The sequence below is a fragment of the Aotus nancymaae genome, unplaced genomic scaffold, assembly GCF_030222135.1.
Source record: "Aotus nancymaae isolate 86718 unplaced genomic scaffold, 86718_ANA_hifiasm-v0.15.2.pri h1tg000006l, whole genome shotgun sequence".
NCBI classification, from domain to species: Eukaryota; Metazoa; Chordata; class Mammalia; order Primates; family Aotidae; genus Aotus; species Aotus nancymaae.
This window is the reverse complement of record NW_026988417.1, coordinates 95,982,781-96,003,492: the sequence shown is the minus strand read 5'-3', so window position 1 is coordinate 96,003,492 and position 20,712 is coordinate 95,982,781. Positions and strand designations below refer to the sequence as shown.

Sequence of the window (20,712 nt, the reverse complement as noted above, 5' to 3'; positions counted from 1 at the left end):
AAAGGGTATTCAAACAGGAAAGGAGGAAGTCAAGTTGTCTCTATTTGCAGACAACATGATTGTATATTTAGAAGATCCCATCATCTCAACCCAAAATCTCCTGAAACTGATAAGCAACTTCAGCAAAGTCTCAGGCTACAAAATCAATGTGCAAAAATCACAAGCATTCCTATACACCAATAACAGACTTAAAGATAGCCAAATCAAGAACGAACTCCCATTCACAATTGCTACAAAGAGAATAAAATACTTGGGAATACAACTAACAAAGGATGTAAAGGACCTCTTCAAGGAGAACTACAAACCACTGCTCAACGAAATAAGGGAGGACACAAACAGATGGAAAAACATTCCATGCTCATGGTTAGGAAGAATCAATATTGTCAAAATGGCCATACTGCCCAAAGTAATTTATGGATTCAACACTATCCCCATCAAGCTACCAATGACCCTCTTCACAGGACTGGAAAAAACCACCTTAAACTCCATATGGACCAAAAGAGAGCCTGTATTGCCAAGACAATTTTAAGCAAAAAGAACAAAGCTGGAGGCATCATGCTACCTGACTTCAAACTATACTACAAGGCTACAGTCATCAAAACAGCATGGTACTGGTACCAAAACAGAGATATAGACCAATGCAACAGAGCAGAGGCCTCAGAGGCAACACCACACATCTACAAACATCTGATCTTTGACAAACGTGACAAAAAGAAGAAATGAGGAAATGATTCCCTGTTTAATAAATGGTGTTGGGAAAACTGTGGCTATCCATGTGCAGAAAGCAGAAACTGGACCCCTTCTTGACACCTTACACTAAAATTAACTCCAGATGGATTAAAGACTTAAATATAAGACCTAACACCATAAAAACTCTAGAAGAAAATCTAGGCAAAACCATTCAGGACATATGCATAGGCAAGGACTTCATAACCAAAACACCAAAAGCATTGGCAACCAAAGCCAAAATAGACAAATGGGACCTAATTAAACTCCACAGCTTCTACACAGCAAAATAAACCGTCATTAGAATGAACCAGCAACCAACAGAATGGGAAAAAATTTTTGCAATCTACCCATCTGACAAAGGGCTAATATCCAGAATCTACAAAGAACTAAAACAGATTTACAAGAAAAAAATAAGCCCATTTAAAAGTGGGTGAAGGATACGAACAGACAGTTTACAACAGAAGACATACATGAGGCCAACAAACATTTGAAAAAATGCTCATTATCACTGGTCATTAGAGAAATGCAAATCAAAACTACATTGAGATACCATTTCACGCCAGTTAGAATAGCGATCTTTAAAAAATCTGTAGACAACAGATGCTGGAGAGGATGTGGAGAAATAGGAACACTTTGACATTGTTGGTGGGAGTGTAAATTAGTTCAACCATTGTGGAAGACAGTGTGGTGATTCCTCAAGGACCTAGAAATAGAAATTCCATTTGACCCAGCAATCCCATTACTGGGTATATATCCAAAGGAGTATATATATCCAAAGGAGTATAAATCATTCTACTATAAGGACACATGCACACGAATATTCATTGCAGCACTGTTTACAATAGCAAAGACTTGGAACCAACCCAAATGCCCATCAATGATGGACTGGACAGGGAAAATGTGGCACATATACACCATGGAATATTATGCACCCATAAAAAATGAGATTGTGTCCTTTGTAGGGACATGGATGAACCTGGAAACCATCATTCTCAGCAAACTGACACAACAGAAAATCAAACACCACATGTTCTCACTCATAGGTGGGTGTTGAACAATGAGAACACATGGACACAGGGAGGGGAGCATCACACCCTGGGGTCTGTTGGGGAAATAGGGGAGAGACAGCAGGGTGTGGGGAGTTGGGGAGAGATAGCATGGGGAGAAGTGCCAGATATAGGTGATGGGGAGGAAGGCAGCAAATCACACTGCCATGTGTGTACCTATGCAACAATCTTGCATGTTCTTCACATGTACCCCAAAACCTAAAAGGCAATTAAAAAATAAAAAAATGCAATAGCCTTGGGATTACATGGTGCATATGAACGTCTGAAAGATGAAAGACATTATGAATTCAAAGGAAGCTTGGCTATCACAGCAAACCATGCAAGTGAGCAAACTCAAGCAAATTACAAAATAGCCAAATGTCTCTGAAGAAAAAGCGCACATACCCACAAACCAGCCATCATCACACTTTTCCATCACGTCAATGACGTCACTTTCTCTGAGCTCCAGCTCATCTTCGTTCCTAGGAGTATAGTTATACAGAGCCTGAAACCTTAAACAGGACAAAGGAATGTGTTTAAAAAAATCTTGACAGCTTTGTAAAATATAGAAGATAGAACAATATTCATTCTACCTTTAACATTCCTATTCTTAACAATATTAACAATATTATATTGGGTGGTACATGTCTGGTAAACATGTAAATAGCAATATTTAGACCTTCACAGGCGTTAGACCACTCTAACAACATTTTGAAACTCATGCGGAATGTTCATGAGAATTGTAACACTCATAAATTGGATTAAAATATTTTAACATTTATAAGTCAGACCTGCATTTCAATTGTCCAGCCATCTAGTGTCTGTCATTCAGACATTCAATAATAGTACAAAATATAAAATAAGTGATATTTGCATTATTTAACTGTTTAAAAACAAGAATGAATCACAATTTTGGCTAGCCATAATCAGAAGCAAACAACTTGGGCTTGAGAATTGAGTTTTCCAAGGTTCTAAATTGAAATAGACAAAGTGTCCCACACATGTCTTTTAAATCACTATATGTGAATTACTCTACAAAGGAAAATCATTTTTTTACCAAGAGGAATTCTTTAAATCAGTTTAATTTTATAGTTTGGTTCCGTGTTTTCTCAGGATGCAGTATTGGAAAATTTGATGTAATTAGCCTATGAAGTTGAGTAGATGTATTCTATGTGCTGTTATAACTGAATCAATTTCAAACAGATTATGGACACAAGTCTCTGCTTCAAATGAGTCCCGGAGAAATTGCATTTGATTTTAAAACTCTCTCTTGAAATGATTTTACATAAAAAAGAATTAATAATAGAATGCTACCGCTTTCCTTTCCCTGCATGAATTCTCTGACAGCATATACTGTGGTGACATTGATCAATAATGAATTCAGACACTGACTTTGTGGTAAGAAAATAGCATACGTTGCAATAAATAGTAACATGGACTGGTATCTTTGGAAACAGAAATTGAAGAAGAATTTAATATGGAATTAACATGAAAACTTCTTCATAATAGTACTAAAATATTACCAGTACTGTGAGGGGGATTTTTAAAAATTAGGAATTTGTTTCTGCTGCTTTTAGTAACAGTCATGTCATTCTGCTAATATAAGAAAATAATAACTACATTCTAGGGTATTTTAGATTTTTTAATGGAAACTTTAAAAAGTTGATAATCTTGACTACTGCTCTGGAACCAGAATGATTTATTTTTAATTACTTTATGAGTCAGAAAATCATATTTTGGTAGAACAAAACTATCCTTTGAACTCAAATCTAATGATAGCAACAGTGACCCACTGGCTTCCCCCTGTTCATCTACCATTTGGACTGGGGGAGCTGGATAGAGTCAGCTTCAGGGGTTCTAGGAAAGAGGTGAGAAGAAGGGGTGCCTGACACCATTCCCTAGAAAAAACATGGTTTTCCCTGCCCTGGCACCAAAGCCTCAAATTTCAACATTAGAGGTTTCTTCCCCTGTTAAAACTTCATCCTTCCAGTAAACCTTATAGCCACTTACATTCTTTTGAGCATGGGCTTCTGAGGCCTTTTCTTGAGAGAGGGGTTTTTGATTATGGGGAAGGACAGAGAAAGGCAGCTAGCATCCCAGAGCAGTGGCCAAAAAGACAGGGAGCTGTGGCATACACAAACGTCACCTGATTTGGATGTTTGCATGCGGCCAGCTTTAGTAGAGGGAGTCAGTTCATCTTGTTTGTGTTAAGAATTTGATTTGGAGGCTGCTCAGGGGAAGGGGTGATACCTTTTGTCTGTCTCTGGGGGAAAGTTCATGGTCCTTTTCCCAATTTCACATTTGAGAGAGACTGGTCATTCCTGGGCTGCTGTTCTGATGGATATACACAGCACCTCTCACTTTGGGAAAACTGATTCTTTTATGGAGATTCTCAGGCTTGAACCCTGCCCAGGCTCATCTCCAGCCACTTATGGAGACCAGTTACCCAAGGCTGCAAACCCCAGCTGCTGGAAAGAATCTCAAGGTCTCAGAGCTAATGCAACAAGATTGGCACAGACTCCTTCATTTTTGTGGGATGAAAGCCAACATGTTTGTCCAAATTTATTACCATTCTGGTTTAATTAGACCACAAAAACAAAAACCAAACCAAACCGAAGGAGTTTTATGGAAACATAAACACACCTTCAGGAAATCCTCCTGCCTCTGCTGGCTTTCAAAATCAGTGCCGTGCGACAGGAAATGGAGTCGAATCACAACTTTGAAAAACGCTGTTCTGAGATGTGTTGGTGAGATGAATGATGGTGGTGGGGTAAGGATGCCTCAGAAAGAAATGTGGTTTTTTAAAAAGGAAATGCTGAGCCACACTGGAAGCCCTCTTTATAACTTGCCACTTTTTCTAGCATATTTCACTAAAATTCTGAATTGTAGTCACAAAATATTATGTTCCTACTTTTGCTCAAAACTTATTTTTAAATGAAAGCAACTAAGCAACACCCTAAAATCTCGAATTCAGGCTATAATCAAATATACATTTAATAAACAATGTTTTATAATATACAAATCAGGACTTTGAAAGCGTAACCTATATTTCATTCATAAACACTTTAAAAGCTGTTTGATATGTTGGTAATGCAATAAACCTAAACAGCCCTTAAATTTATTTTTTATAATGTGATCTTATCCTCGTTTGGGTAAATAAGAGAACAAACAAAAACTTTAGAATTATAAGTCATTTTTAGTGTTTGCCAATTAAGCACCTTTTTTTTTTTTTTTTTTTTTTTTTTTGAGGCAGGGTGTTGCTCTGTTTCCCAGGCTGGAGTGCAGTGCCATAATCATGGCTTATTATAACCTTAACCTCCCTGGCTCCAGTGATCCTCCCACCTCAGCCTACTGAGGAGCTGGGACTACAGGTGCATGCCATCACACCTAATTTTTTGTTTCTATTTCTGTAGAGATGGTGTTTAGCTATGTTGCCCAGGCTGGTCTTGAACTCCTGGGCCTTGACCTCCCAAAGTGCTAGGATTACAGGCATGAGTGACTGCACCTAGCCTTAAGTGAGATTTTAAATGATTATCACTTGTAACCCATTCTTTCCAAAATACAGACTTGCCCTCAACAAGAACACCTTTCTGGCTGTACTCTGTGAGAAACAGTCTCGTCTGGAGATTCTTTTTGCTAAGAAGTTTCAGGTCTGTGGGGAGCAAGGAAGGACTTGATGGTGACAAAGGCACCAGGCCACATGCCGGGACCTCCCACAAGGAGGAGGCTTTGGTTAGCCTGTTCTGCTCCAGCCAGCAGAGTGTGGGCAGTGGGTCATGATCCCCAGCGTGTGCTAGATGTGCTGGATGAGGTTTAAGTCCGTGAATGAGGCTTCCCGGGGGTCTCACGCTTGACTCACAGTGTGGGCAGTAGCCAACAGGAAGCTGATAACTCCTGAACATCTCTCTGGGACAAATGGGCCCAAAAAAGAAACAGAGAGAATCTTCAAGACAGCATGTGACACCTTCAGGCTGACTTAACTCATGTATCAGAAAGGAGAGGAAATTTGAAAGGAAAGTTTGAAAAGGCATTTTCATGGTGCTGTGGGAGTAACACCATGTAACTAACTGAGTGTTTTAATACTGCCATTTTCAAATGACTCTTCTAAACTTTGGAATTACATTATTAACATCACTTTAGGTCTTTTTTACATTTAGGTCCTCTTTTACTGTCTCCCAGAGGGGTGAAAACAAGGCTAGACCATTTTCTATAAGCCTTTGAAGCTTGTAGTTACTTGTTACACAGACAGCAAAGCAGAGAGGGAGATAGAATTATCCATCTTAGGAATCATGAAGCATTGGAAAGTTTTCCTGTGTTTCAATGAAAATCTCAGAGAACTATGAGTTCTTTTAAAAATAAATTTCTGATCATTGTCATAAAAGATGGAGACTATTGCAATTTCTTGTAATTTAGGAGGCCTCATGTTGTTACTTTGGTCTTTCACTTGCAAAGCCGTACCGTCTGACATTTTGGTACAGTTGTCCATTTTGTGGGTCAAGGTTAGTCTCGAATTTAGAAGATAAGAAGAATACTTACGGTTCCCCCCCACCTTGAATATTTTCATGAGTAAACACAGGACGCTGTGGCTGAAATGAAATGATTTTCAATGTAATCAATGTTTAAACTGGTACTAATTAAACGATAATTTGGATAATGGCATGGTACTTTTCTTGACAGTTAATATTTCCTGTTGTAAAAAACCAAGAGGAAGAAAAAAAAAGGGTTTCTGCAGGATTAATAATTAAAATATTTAAAGGGAGCTTTAAATTAAAGCAAAATAACCAAGGTCAAATGCTTTGAACACGTCTACAATCTCGTCTGCTCAAGCTTTAAGGAAAAGTCGGGGTTTCGTCCCACTGATTTTTCAAAGGCCAGGAACAGGGCAAGAACATAGACAGCAAACCACCAGAATAGGAAGCATAGACACCTTCACACAACCTTAGTCTCCAGCGTTTTCTCAAACAAGCAGAAAATAAACCACATTTAGTTTAACAGCAAAGTATCCACATTCATTCTGTCAACCTTTCATTCACAGACAACATTTTCACATACAGTATACAGGAAAATGTCAGTAAGCAGACATCCCATGCTACACTGGAATGAACATTCTCTGTTCTCAATGTGGAGGAAACACACGCATTTTTAAAAAGAGAAAACAGAACTTTGGAATGCAACGAACAATATCCAATCTAACGTGTAACATTTTACCTTAAAAGAGAAATACTGGTAGAAATTTCCAGTGCACTGAACTCTCAAAAGAGTTTCTTTTCTTTTTAAACTAAGCATCAAGACCAGTATCTGTAATACATACTTATAATATTGGAAATGACAAGCCTTAGCATCCCATATACCCACATTAATATTTCAATGAATGAAAGTTAACACTTTTGTTGAATATATAAACTCTGTAATTTATATTGACTACCTAAACTTTGCCTTTTAGGGGAGAAATGCATACAAATGATTCATAACACATTTTAAAAGTATTTGCTTCTAAATTATAGCTACAGGGTAAAATCAGAATTTGCATGGCAATTATATAAGTGACGTTTGATGACTACTGAATTCGCTGTTAGATCCATGTCCTTAGACATTGGGACCAGTTCTTAGATTTCCATAGTTATGAGTGGATTACTGATAGGATGGAAATCTCTTCCGGCAAATGGTCCATAGAAACCCCACTGGTCCAAGCTTGGATGGATAACTCGGAGGCTCCTTTTGGTCTATGAGTCTATGATTTATCCCCTTCCTAAATTCTTTATCCGCCCCCTTTCTATCCTACTTGTCTGTCTAGCATAAGACTAGGTACTCAAAATACTAAAACTGTAAGCTTTGGCTCTGTTAATTGGAAACCTTTATTAACAGTATTCTTAGAAACTTCACTCAACAGTCTGTGGATAGAATATTTAAAACTACACTGCGTAAGAATTACCGGACACAAGTATGACTTAAGAGTGTGAAATAGTTTACTCCTATACATCAATATAAGTCTACTAACAATGTGTCTTTATTAAAATTAGAAGATATTCATATTTTAAGAAAAATTATGACTAGACAATTTTCCAGCCATCTTAAAGGTCATTTAATTCAAGATATTATTAAATCAATTTAAATATATAAGCTGGTGATTGTAAGTCATTGATAAGCCTATATCATATTACCAATTTCAAGTTCTCTTCCAATCCAATAAAACTTTATATATGTATAAAACTTTCATGCAGAAGTGAGATTTGTATACATCAACTGCCATTAATATTATTTTGTAATAATTTTCCAGTCTTTTTTCCCTTAGTCTTCTTTCTCATTTTAAATGCCTGCAGAATAATGTTCTCCCACGTGTGTCCACGAATCATAGTTTTCTTTTTTTTTTTTTTAAAGTTGGAATTGGTCTAGTCTTTTTTCCCGCTATCATGAATAGCAATGCTATACTCATTTTTTATGCAAAGAGCTATTTTCTTCTTTTGAACTATTCTTTAGAATATATTCCCAGGAGTAAAATTTCCGGCCTAAGAATATACATTAAAGCCACATGATTTTGAAAATGTACATGTTAGTCACTGAAAAATACTCAAAAGCAATTTGAAAATGTCTGATATGCCATGCTTCATATCACACACCAAGACAGCTACTGCTCTTTCCCCAAAACAACTGTAGCACCATTTGCAGTGCATAATAGTTATAAATAAAATATTATTTCTTAAGAGAAAATGTTGGGTAAAATATATTTCATTATGCTCTAAAATTGGTGTACCTGTTTTCACACATTTAAACCATTTTAATATTTTAAAATTGAGCCAAAGTTTCAACTTCCACATCACGGCATCCGATGCTTTGTATAACTGGTTATTTCATCTGATTGCTCTTTTGTTAAAATGTGAATACCACTTTAAAAATCAAGTTGTTCATGAATATAAAGCAATCTACTTTTCAAGTCCGTATATCCCTTTTTAGTTATCATCACTATAATTCTACTCCTTTAATTCCTTTAGCTCGACCCACCTCATCAATCATTTAAATGAACTGTCTCGCCCACCGTTACGAAAACGTGGTGATTGCTGCAAGTGTGCAGCTCCCTGGATCCCACGTCCATGGCTGGGAAACGTATGTTTCTGCGCGTGGCAGCCAGCACCGTCCTGGCTATTTTTTGTTGAGACAGATTCTCATTCTGTCGCCAGGCTGGAGCGCAGTGGCGTGATCTCGGCTCACTGCAACTTCCGCCTCCCCGGTTCAAGCGATTCTCCTGCCTCAGCCTCTCTAGTAGCTGGGATTACAGGCATGTGCCACCACGCCCAGCTAATTTTTGTATTTTTAGTAGAGACGGGGTTTCACCATGTTGAATAGGATGGTCTCGATCCCTTGACCTTGTGATCTGCCCACCTCAGCCTCCCAAAGTGCTGGGATTACAGGCATGAGCCACCGCGCCCGGCCCCTGTCCTCGCTTCTACCCGTTTCCCGATATCTCTTTTCCCTTCCTTCATATCTTTCAAACCCTGTCCCTCTTTTTACCCACAAATCATCAGTTTTCTATACTGTTCACATCCTGCGGCCAGAATCAATCAAGACTTTTCTTAGCAGAGAAGTTGTGTGTGTCTTATTATGGCGAGTTTTAGAACTTTTTGAAGCGTACCTTTAACAAGAATCACCTCCATATTAATGTGGATAACTAGGAGACAGTTTTGAGGAAAGCTGTCTAATCACAACACTTGAATTAGTTTATTTTTAAAACATTTGACTAGGCGGGAATGAGTACCATGAACAGTTATTTGTGACGGCTCATCTGTGTCTTTTTTTGTTTTGGGCATTAACCACCGTATAGCCTTGGGGATGCATCTCACCTTCCCTATCTCTGAAATCAATGAATTGGACAAGATGATGGTTAATCAGGTCCCCTCAGGGATTCCATGAAGGATGCATATTTCCACAGATATTTCCTCTGCTGTGTAAAGGTGTCCTCATCAGCTTTACACACTCAGTTGTCAGACAGCTGTGCCACTGACATCAATTGGTTAATTCTCATGTATCTCAGTCATATAAAAAAAATAATGGTTACAATTCAACTCCATTTTGCAGGTTGGTAAACCAAAACCAAAGATACTGGATAATTTCTTAATATGACAAATAGGTAAAAAACAAAACAAAACATAAAAAGAAACAAGATGGTAATTTTGATGTGAGCTCTTTATTGCATGAAAGTTTACTATGATGGAATAGTTGGCCTAGCTTGGCTAAAATCAGCCTCTGAATTTTGACCCTCAGGTAGGTGCTAATGCATCTGCACTCTGTTGCCACCTCGTGGTGAGCAGTGGCAGCAACAAGCTAAGAGTTTCTGCTTTATCCGCCCCTTTCTATCCAAGTTCCCAAGCCTGGATTAATTTTAAGAGCCTATTATAAAGGCCACAGAGTGATGTGGAATAGAGAGTCATCTATTTTTCCAACCACGTTCTTCCCTTCTCACATTTTATATTCTTGAGAAAGGATCCCTTGTAAGCCACCAGCATTTTTGGTCTGTGTCCAGTTCTATCTGTGCAGGCATTTCCATTTCTCATAACTTCTTAGCAGTTTTAAGGTAGATGTAGAACAAGATACATTTGTGACATTCAGAGAGACTTACATGAATCAAGCATAGAAAGATGGCTTTCAACTGACACATTACAATCACTGTGCTGAACATTTATTTTGAGCAAGAATTATATTATGCTTATATTTCCTTAATGAATCTTAAGAGTAGAATAAGAGAAAATCCAGTGAAGCATGATGCTGTTTACATGGTATCCTAAATATATATATTTTTTCTGTAGCCCTAAATAAGTAATTTTTTTCTGTAGCTATTTTTTAATGTTGTCAAAAATGGATACAAAAGAGACAAGTTTTAATCACATGTTAATTTCCAAAGCTAGAACCAATCACAAGTTACTGTTCATAAGGAAGCTGGTTTGAAATATCATGGAGTCTCTAACATCAGTAAAATATATTCTTTCCTATCTTAGCTACAGTCTGTTGAAAAGCCATCTAATTTATCAAAGCTTCTGCAGTTATCTCTGGAGGATTAGCTATATTTAGTATCAAATAATTCTTAAATAAGGATTGCCTGTTACTTTAAATACTAATGCAGAAAAATCTCTGAAAGCAATATAAGCAGTGCTAAAGTGCTTTTGTCATTTTTTTCATAAAATATTAGTTGTAGTACTTGCTAACCAGAATTAGATGAAATTCTCCTAATAGCAATACCATGCTTAGGTTTATAGGCTTATTTTTCCTTCGTAAATTATGAAGGCAAAACATAACTGCACAAATCTAAAAAATAGAATATGGTCCACACAAACACACATATAATCTGACATACACATACATAATGTAAAAATCAGGTAAAAAAAATCTTAAGGGGAATCAAAGCATACCATCTCACGGACCCATAGGAAATTTATAGATGGGTCTTCTTAATTGCGAAAGCAGCTTATTTTTTGCCTTGACCCTCGAGGGCCATTCAGGAGAGTGTAAGAATCTCTACAAATTGGCATTCCTCTCTCTATGGCAACACAAAACTCTGCCTCAGCAACAAAATGAGAGCTTCCTATGCAATGCAAAAAGCACAAAGTGGCATAAATACAGAATAATATCTACTTTTTTTTAGAAATGAAAAATGAAGACTTCTTTGAAATCAAGCCCTTGAGAACGTGAAATGCAGACGCATAGCTATGTCATGGACCGGTTAAGGCCAAGTCAGGGTCCACTAAAACAGAGATGGGGAAAGGAATCCTGACTCTGGATGAATATTTCCAAACTCCTTGGCTGCATTCCTTAGAATTGATAGTAAGTACCATTTGGAGTCCATGTCTTTTAAAGCACAGTAGCTATTATAGAACTAAGTAGCTAAGGGAAAGTAATTTGACCTTTAAGTTCAATCAAAGCTGGCAAGAAATGGGAAGTGGATCGAATCCAGAGAGCAGTACGGGGAGAAAGGCACACCCAGAGAATGTAGTGCACATGACTAGAGCAACAGAAGACTTTAGACAAGAACCATGGATTAAAAAAAATCCTGGAGTGACACAGAAGCAAACATGACTGGAAGCATGTGAGTTCAGTACTGTATATGCTTGGCAACAGTTCTGTTCTTTGCAGGAGAGACGGGGACTAGAAAGCAGTGATTTCGTGTAGACCCATGAGACAGATGTAGACCACAACACACATGACGCCCTTATTTAGAGTAGAGAATCTGACCATGCCTTTGTGGGTTTGGGAAATCTCATGCACACCTAAAAGGGAAGCCCATCACCAGGTGGTCACTTCATCTCCAGGGTGTCTCCAGCCTTACTTTGAGGCCAGTCAACAGCAAAGACAACGAAGGAAGAGCCAGCCCCTGAGAGGGGTGGTCAGGATGTCTGGCTCAAGGTGGGGGCATGCTGACCCTACCCTGTGGGAACTGCTGAGCCCTCTGACAGGCGAGCCGCAGGATCTCCTAGACATCACTGGGCTGCGAGGAGGCTTACCCAGGACACACATCTCGCTTTTTAGGTCAGCCTGGAAAATCCATAAGAAGTGAGTTAGTTCTCATCTTCATCACACAGCCTTTAGGAGGAGCTTTCTTGGGTTGCTTTTTTCCATGCACACACAGCATGCCAATCTCCTGAACAACAGCAGGGCAGAGAGGGTTAACAGCTCCTCCAGTGGCTCATACAGTTTCCACAGGCACCAGCTGCCCTCTTAACACGGGACCCACAGATACAGCAGAAAAAGGTTTGTAGAGGAAAGCTGGTATAAGGAAGAGGCCAAGAACATATAAGAAATGTTATGTCTTTTTTTTACTTTCAAGACAAAGTCTTGCTCTGTTGTCCAGGAGGGAGTGCAATGGTGTGAGCTCAGCTCGCTGCAAACTCTGTCCTCCATGTACAAGCAATTCTCCTGTCTCAGCCTCCTGAGTAGCTGGGATTACAGGTGTGTGCCACTACGCCTGGCTAATTTTTGTATTTTTAGTAGAGACGGGGTTTCACCGTGTTGGTCAGGCTGGTCTTGAACTCTGACCTCAGGTGATCTGCCTGCCTCGGCCTCCCAAAGCGCAGGGGTTACAGGTGTGAGCCACTGTGCCTGGCCAAGAAATGTTATGTCTTTAACAGAACGCTTAGCAATTGGGTTCAAGATGCTCTCAAGCCTGACCTGCTTCTGTGCTTATTGAAGAGATGCAAGGTGAGATAGAGGAGAATTTGACTTAACGCCCATCAAATTTCATGGACTATGTCATACATTTGTGGGAGGCAAAATTTTCTAACAAACATATAAGAAGAAAACAAGGCCTTTTTGGGGGAAAGCATGGTGAAATATAATGAAATACTGAAGTGCTCTACCTGCAGGCTTGACTGTGTTCGTGTTCTTTCAGAGTAAGATCTTTCATATGACAATAAACAAGCTGACCTTGTATGTGTGTGTTTCATTTTCCTTCCAATAGCAGACAGGATCTGGCAGAGTACTGCCTGGTATTTGATCTGGCTTAAGAGAACTTTAGTGGGAATAAAACACGCTTAAATAAAAGCATGTGGTTTTCTCAACTCTTGTTTAGAAAAGTTTTCCTAATTCTCAGTAATGATTGCCCTCAAATCCCCAGCCTCTTGGGATGAAATGTGTTTGGCACCGTTGCTTAAGGGTCATGGCAGACAATCCTTGATGCTCTCCAAGTCCATTCTCTTCTTGGTCCTCAGTAACAGGACCAGGCTGTTGGGTAGGCATGTGGCCATTCTGGATAAAGATCCCATTTCCTGACTTGTAGCTGGACGTGCTCATGTGATAAGCTGTGACAGAGGGGATACGTGCAATTTCTGGGACATGGCCTTCAAGGGAGAAGGTGTAATTTCCCCTCTTTTCTCCCTCCTGCTGGTTCATGTGCAACAGGAAGGAGAAAAGAGGGGAGATTACACCTTCTTCCTTGAGCAGCTCTTTTCTCTGCTGGGACCCATCGCAGAAGCTTCTTTCTAAGAACGGTGATGAACCAACATCAGATGGAGCCTCCCGGGTTCTCTGATGACTGTGGAACCACCATGTCAGTCCTGGAGACCCTACATTTATGTGTAAGAGCCATATATTTCTACCTTGTTTAAGCTATAATTATTTTGAGTTTTCTGGGACAGTGCCTACCCTAGTTTTGACGAATACAGGGGTTCTATACATATCAGAGCTCTTAGAGAAAAAAACTCCATTTAGCTGTCAGAATGATGTGGATAATAACAGCTGGAAAAACCACGTGAACATATTAGGAACAATCAGGGCCTGATTTCATGTTGGAAACTACCCCAGGGATCCCTTTCTCATGGCTTTAGGGTGATGAGATTATTTGTGGGACCACAACCCCTGAGTTTCTTGGAAGAAACCCAAGAAAGAGCCTCTCACTCTCCTCAGAGAGCTTCCGCTGGAACCTCAGTCCGCATGCTGCAAGTCTCTTGCAAAATAGTCTCTTGGATGGAAATGGAAGCTCAGCTTACAGAGGAGCTGAGATTTATTTTTTGTTATGAAAAATCATTATTTTAAAAACAAATGCTCAAAAGATGGGAAATATTGGATTCAGATTTATACATCAAACAAAATTCATGTATCTTTCAGTCATCTGTAATCTATAAAGTGGTAGTAATTTTCATGTTTATGGAAGATTTTGGGATTGCCTGTATTTTTATGGAGATTTTCAATGTCTTAGAAAACACTTTAAAAGAATGAAATTGCATTGACTTAACGTAAGTTAACTAAACAATGGTTTATAGGAGTTGATAAAAATGCTATTATAGTGATTTCATGCATGCTGTACTATGCCTATTAAAATATTATGGAAAGTTTATTTTCTCTTTGCTTTCAGTGCTTGGCTATTTCTTTTCTTTACAATGATCATTAGCATTCTTGAAATGGAAGAAATAAAAAGGCCTTGGCCTCAGACTGACACAGTCTGTAACTGGGTCAGATGTGGAATTAAACCATAATGGCCTAAAATTTGGAGTTGATTCAATTTGTACTTAAATTTACAGGCACAAATAACTTCAGTGAATATATTCTTTCGATGACTATAAAATAGATTTATAAGGTTTAGAAACACTCAGTGGGAGATTCAAAAATCAAGATTTGCTCCTACATGGGAGATAAAATAGAGAAGAACCACTTTGCTTTGCCGTGGTTGTAAGTATGTCATGTAGTTATTAGTTGTTGTGAAAATCTCCGTTCTCTCATGCCATTCTGCAAACAACTGAAACCTGAAGAAGGTACGACAGGGGTTCGGTCCTCACAGAACAAACCTTTTTACACCCTGGCTTTGTCCTTATACTACAATCGTGCGTCCTCTATCTTTCTAAATTAGAGAACTCAGATGCTAAAGCTACTTTACCTCTTATTGATTAAGCTTAAAGTCTGAAAAACCAGTAAAAAAAGACAAGAAATAAATACCTTGGCCTTAAAAATAAAGCCACAGAAAGAGGGGAAAAAAAGAGAAATTCTTGGCCTTAGGCATCATGTAAAGTGCCATTATTTAAAACATTTTCTAATCATTTTTTGCCAGCTAAGAAAAAAACCTCCAAGAGCAAAAAACAATTAGTCTTTAAAGTGTTCAATTTTTTACAAAGTTCCTTTCACACCTAACAGGAGCATGTAGACCATGTCAGCGAACGGGTTTGGTGATCGTGATTTTGAGATCGTATAAACGGCACTTCCTAATATAGAACATTAGCTGTATCAGAGCCCTGAATTTTTACTTATCTGCAGAGGCTCTCATTTCACATTCAAAAGATTGAATGTGAGGGTGAGTTATTATTTGAAGTCTGTCACCTTTTGTCTAGAGGAAAATGTTTCAGGATCATTCTAAACACAGAAGGAGAACATTTCTGTGATGGACTAATTTCATGCTGTGGTTGTCATTAAATCTCCTTCCAAGGCAAGTCATTCATTTTGTTAAGATAATTTTTTAAAAATGGTATCTTTAGGTTAAATACCAGCAGAGCTGTCAGCCTGCAAGTCTCAGAGATGGATGCTTTGGCAACTGCTACAAAAGGATGATCCTTCCCACATCCTCATGAATTTACTTTTGTGGAAGAACAAGTCTCAAGACACTCAGTGCCAAAGATCGTCCTGTTTCCAGGCTCTGCTGAGCCTGCTGATGGGCGGAAGATGATGGAGTCAATGAGTCCACTGAGAGGGGATGGAGCGAGACAGGCACTGAGCTGAGACGCCTTTGAATGTGATGGTTCTCATGCTGACGCTCAACTGAAAAAAATCTAATCATTCCTTTTTATTCTGATATGCATTTCAGTTTGTTTTTCCCCTCAGTCTGGGTATAGCTGCTATGCAATTGCATCTTTTAAATGTTTGGATAGAAGCCATGCTAAAGATGTTAAAAGTTAGCAATTACTATTTATAAAACTTCTTAGGTCTTGTGAGAGGGCAAAACCTGAGAGCATACATCTTACTGATTAAGTTACTGAAGACATGCAACGAACCACACTCAAGATGCAGTTACCTTTAATTTTGGTGGATTGATCTCCTGTTGATAAGAATATTTAGGGAGGAGAGGAGGTGAGCAGGGCTGAGAAAGTGTGGAGTCCAGGTCAGAAACAGAGGCCAAGAGAGAATGAAATGGAGGGGAAGAAAGCAGGTGGCTGGGAAAGGGTGTGGTTGCTCGCTCTCCTGAAGAAAATGACGGTGGCTTAAATATTGAGGAAAGACAAGACGTGATTACGCTTGTGCCCAGAAAGAGGTTACAGAATATCCTCTAACCCCAAATCATTTTAAAGTTACCAATAATCTTGGGAAGTTATATTTATGACACTTTTTTTTGCTTTGAAAGCACTAACTTCCTCTCTTGAATTTGATTTAAAATCCTCAGTGGGTGTGATCAGTATAATTTTTCGGATATGGGTGGCTGGAAATAGGAGCACCTATATTCCATACTTTTATAATACATTTCTATGTGGCTCCTTCTAAAAGTGAAGGAAAAAAGTATTTAAAACCCTGCAATGACTCTTTGTAACTTGCTTGTAAAGTAGGTCACCAACTATAAATAGTCAGTTTGTCACAAAGCTGGGGAAGCCATGGCCCCCGCGTGCAGGGTGTGAGCTGGTGCTAGGATGAGCCAGCCTGGGGTACTGTCTGCAACAAACAGCACTGCCTGCCAACAAAGCCACGCATCTGATCACCTTAAAATTGACTGATTTGAAAGGAAAATTAGTTATTGAAATAATTGGTGTAGAGACATGCTTGACTTATTGCAATGAAGTATCTATCTGCTATTAAATAATGTGTTTGTTTTACACAAATGCAGGCATAGCCAGGCTATTTTGAAATAGAGGAACTAGGAAAGAGAATGACTTGGATAGTGGTGTAATATGAACCATGCTTTCTATTATTTCATAACTTCCACAATTGCCAGTAATTATACTTGCTTCTTAATTCACAGGATACATTTGAGGGAGCAAGTTTCTTTCTTTCTTTTTTTTTATTCTTTTGAAACAGAGTTTTGCTCTTATTGCCCAGGATGAACTGCAATGGCACAATTTTGCTCACTGCAATCTGTCCCTCTCGGGTTCAAGCAGTTCTCCTACCTCAGCCTCCTGAGTAGCTGGGGTTACATCCTGAGGCATCCAACGCCACACCAGGCTAATTTTTGTATTTTTAGCAGAGATGGGGTTTCACCATGTTGGCCAGGCTGGTCTTGAACTCCTGACCTCAGATGATCTGCCTGCCTTGGCCTCCCAAAGTGCTGGGATTACAGGTGTGAGCCACCATGCCTGGCCTCAAGTTTCATTTTATTTTTTCTGAGATGGAGTCTTACTCTGTCACCCAGGCTGGAGTGCAATGGCATGATCTCTGCTCATTGCCTCAGCCTCCCGAGTATCTGGGAGCCTGCCACCATGTCTGGCTAGTTTTTGTATTTTTAGTAGCAATGTTGGCCAGGCTGATCTCAAGCTCCTAACCTCAAGTGATCTCCCTGCCTCAGCCTCCCAAAGTGCTGGGATTACAGGCTTGCTTTTTGTTTTAAGAGAGGTTTGCAAGCTAAAGTTTCCAGGTATTTCCTGCCTTTCCTGATTAAAACCATTGTTCAAGGTTCTTTGTAACGTGAAGATACAGTACCCAATTCTTAAGTAGTCAACATGAAGTCAACATAAAGAGGATGACCTCTTTAGAAAATCATAAGGGGACAGATTGCTGTTTTTCTTTTTCTGTTTTCTTTATTATTATCATTGTTATTTTTGAAAAGTGCCATTATACCAAAGGTATGGTGTATAGTTTTCTCATCTTGGAATAGGACACATTTCTGTGCATCAATTTCCTCATCTCTAAAGTGGGGATGACAATATCACACACCTCACTGGGTTTTGAAGATTAAAGATGTAGAGTTCTTAGAATAGTATCTGATACTCAGTAAGAGCTCAACTATTAGCTATCATTATTATTAATATTGGAAGATTACAAAGACTATGTAAATTACACATAATTTTAAAATATAAGTTCATGGTCCTAAAGAAATAATGGGATGATGGAATTATATCACATATTTACATCATTTAATTAAATGTGGTGTGTTTTGATATACCCACTCCTCCCCCAGCTTACATAGTGTTTGTGTTTTTTATTTATAAAGCCCTGTTAGGCAGTGTCAAAACAGATGTTTATTAATATGATTAACTGTAATAGCTAATCATAGTAAGGCAGGTTAGTTCTTCAGTGATTAGGCAAAATTAAAATACCTCATTACTGGTTTTTGCTGCATTGCTGTCCTCCTTGGGGATCCTAGAATCTGTGGGGGTGGCTAAGGAGTCAGGTTTCTCCTCTTCCTCCTCCTCTTCAATGTGCAGGCGTGGGGTCCCCTCTGTCCCATCATGGCCACACCACCGGGCATCTCCTTCCTGAGGTCCTGGCGGCCCTCTCTGGATGCCTGACACGATCCCCTCATAGATGCCCTCATCTTCCTCTCCAATGACGGGAAGGGGTGTGGGCAAGGAACCCACGCTGGTGCATGCAGAGGCCACAAACTTGTCCCCTAGGACTTCTGGCACCTTTTTAGGATCTGAAAAGCCCCTTCTCATTTTTCTCAAATCTGCAAACTTGCTTTGAGTTGTGGTTATGGGATCCTGAAGTGGCTCTGCATGGTAAGGCTGGCCTGCAGCCAAGGCCACACCCGCGCCAGTGGAAGGTGACTCGGCCGGCGCAGACGCTGGAGGCAACCGGAGGGGGACAGCAGGTTCCTCCTTAATTTCCAGGCTGAGGTCCTCTAGGATGTTTGGTTCGGCTTGGTCAGCTGACAAGGTTAAAGCACCAAGCTTCTCCAATTCATCCAAGAAGTTGTCCAGGGAAGGAGGTGGTGTTGGGGCCAAAGGGTTTGCTGGTGGACACAAGGCTGTCAGGGACAACCAGCCCTGGGCAGTTCCCCGAAGAGCTCCTTTATGTGAGCCAGGTGAGGCTGTGTGGGTGGGAGGAGGGGCTGGTTCACTGGAAGCCAGCTTGGAAGTGAGCACGGATTATGAAGTTAAGAAAAAATAAAGTAAGAAAATAATAATAATGCATCAAAACATAGAGATGAAGAAATGCAGAAAAGATGTGGTGGCGAATACGAAAATAATTTTATGTTTAACATGGACAGATTTAAAGACATTTAGACATCTAGATTTGAAGATATTTTGCTGAAATTTAAATACATAAAATCATTTACCTTCATTAGAGAAGCTGCTTCAACAATGAAACCCTACTAGCTTTGGAAGGGGTCTTAAATGTCAAATAAGATGAAGATGATATAGAGATTAAAAGAACAGGAAAACCTAAGAGACTGAATAGCTTACTCACTTTAAACTATGTTGAAAAGATATTACAAGTTTCCAGATGTTGATTTAGTAGTATAAATGACTCCAAAGAAATGTAATGTAGAATGAAAACCAATAGTTAAATCTTTTTTATTTCCTGAATTTGTGTAATGTTCTTTTTTTTCCAACAGTATAGCCCAATCTTTTAAACTCTGACAATGTTCCCACTTAGGTTTGCAAGGTGATTAGAACCTATGAATAAAGTATTTTAGACCATGATATGTTAACGGATTTCTAAGTGAATACATTCTGAAAAGTATGTTTCAAAGACAGGAACCCATGATCAGAATGAAGCTGAGCTTACATAACTACTGCTTCAAAGTCTAAAAAAATCCAAAGTAAATGTTTACACAGAAAGAGCCCATTTGATGCTAAAGGCAGAGAAAGCTTCTGCTTAAGGATCCCATTCTCTTTCCAAGTTTGACATTTATGTAAATCAGAGGAGGTATGATTTATGAAGCTTAATCTCCTGAAGTAAAAATATACTTCTGTATATGTAGTATTACTGAGACATTTTGGATATGGTAAACAAAATAATAAATTTAAAATTTTATGCAAAGTCATTAAAAGTAGTTCTAATAAATATATACACCCCACATATGCCCATAAAAATTAAAAGTTAAAAAACGTAGCTCCAGAAGTGCCATTTACTAACACTGCAATAACTTTATCTACTCTTGCTGGACTAGAGAAAATGCTGCCTGCTCTGCGCATAAAGGCCTTGAGAAAGGGACCTTTCACTTTACATCTTTCCAGGTAGATGCCTTTGATTTGGAAAGAAAAAAGTCTCCAAAAAGATTCTGGAGACACATCTTCCAGCTGATTGTTTAGGATAACACTTTACACAGGGAGCTGGCCCTTTTGCTCCTGGGGCCCTAGTGTGCGTAAGTGGGTGATGCATTTCCCACGGAACTTTGGACTCCTGTGTTCTCTAATAGGAATGGGGTATTAATTGGATTTATTTAGCTTTTTCTTTTTTTAAAACTCAACTCATCATGGGATGACATAAATGTCACATAAGATGAGCATCTTAATAAAGATTCAGGACCCAGGCTGCTTAGCTGCTGACACACAGCGAGACTGCATGTGTGGTTTGTGCCTGGGTAGACAGCTCCTCCTATTAA

General features: G+C 39.1%; 1 protein-coding gene across 30 annotated transcripts in view; it reads right to left on the bottom strand.

The window, feature by feature from the left end:
• SORBS2 (sorbin and SH3 domain containing 2) overlaps positions 1-20,712 on the bottom strand; it is a 235,546-nt gene that overhangs the window by 14,829 nt on the left and 200,005 nt on the right. For 29 of the 30 annotated variants that reach the window (XM_064369679.1, XM_064369624.1, XM_012452826.2 and 26 more), the window contains 2 exons: positions 6,312-6,361; positions 2,181-2,287 (listed from right to left, as the gene is read on the bottom strand). In XM_064369679.1, the coding sequence (XP_064225749.1) occupies positions 2,181-2,287; positions 6,312-6,361 (157 nt within the window). Of the gene's footprint in view, positions 1-2,180; positions 2,288-6,311; positions 6,362-12,185; positions 12,294-16,251; positions 16,438-18,478; positions 19,232-20,712 lie in introns of all 30 variants that reach the window. The other variant, XM_064369617.1, reaches the window with a different exon arrangement.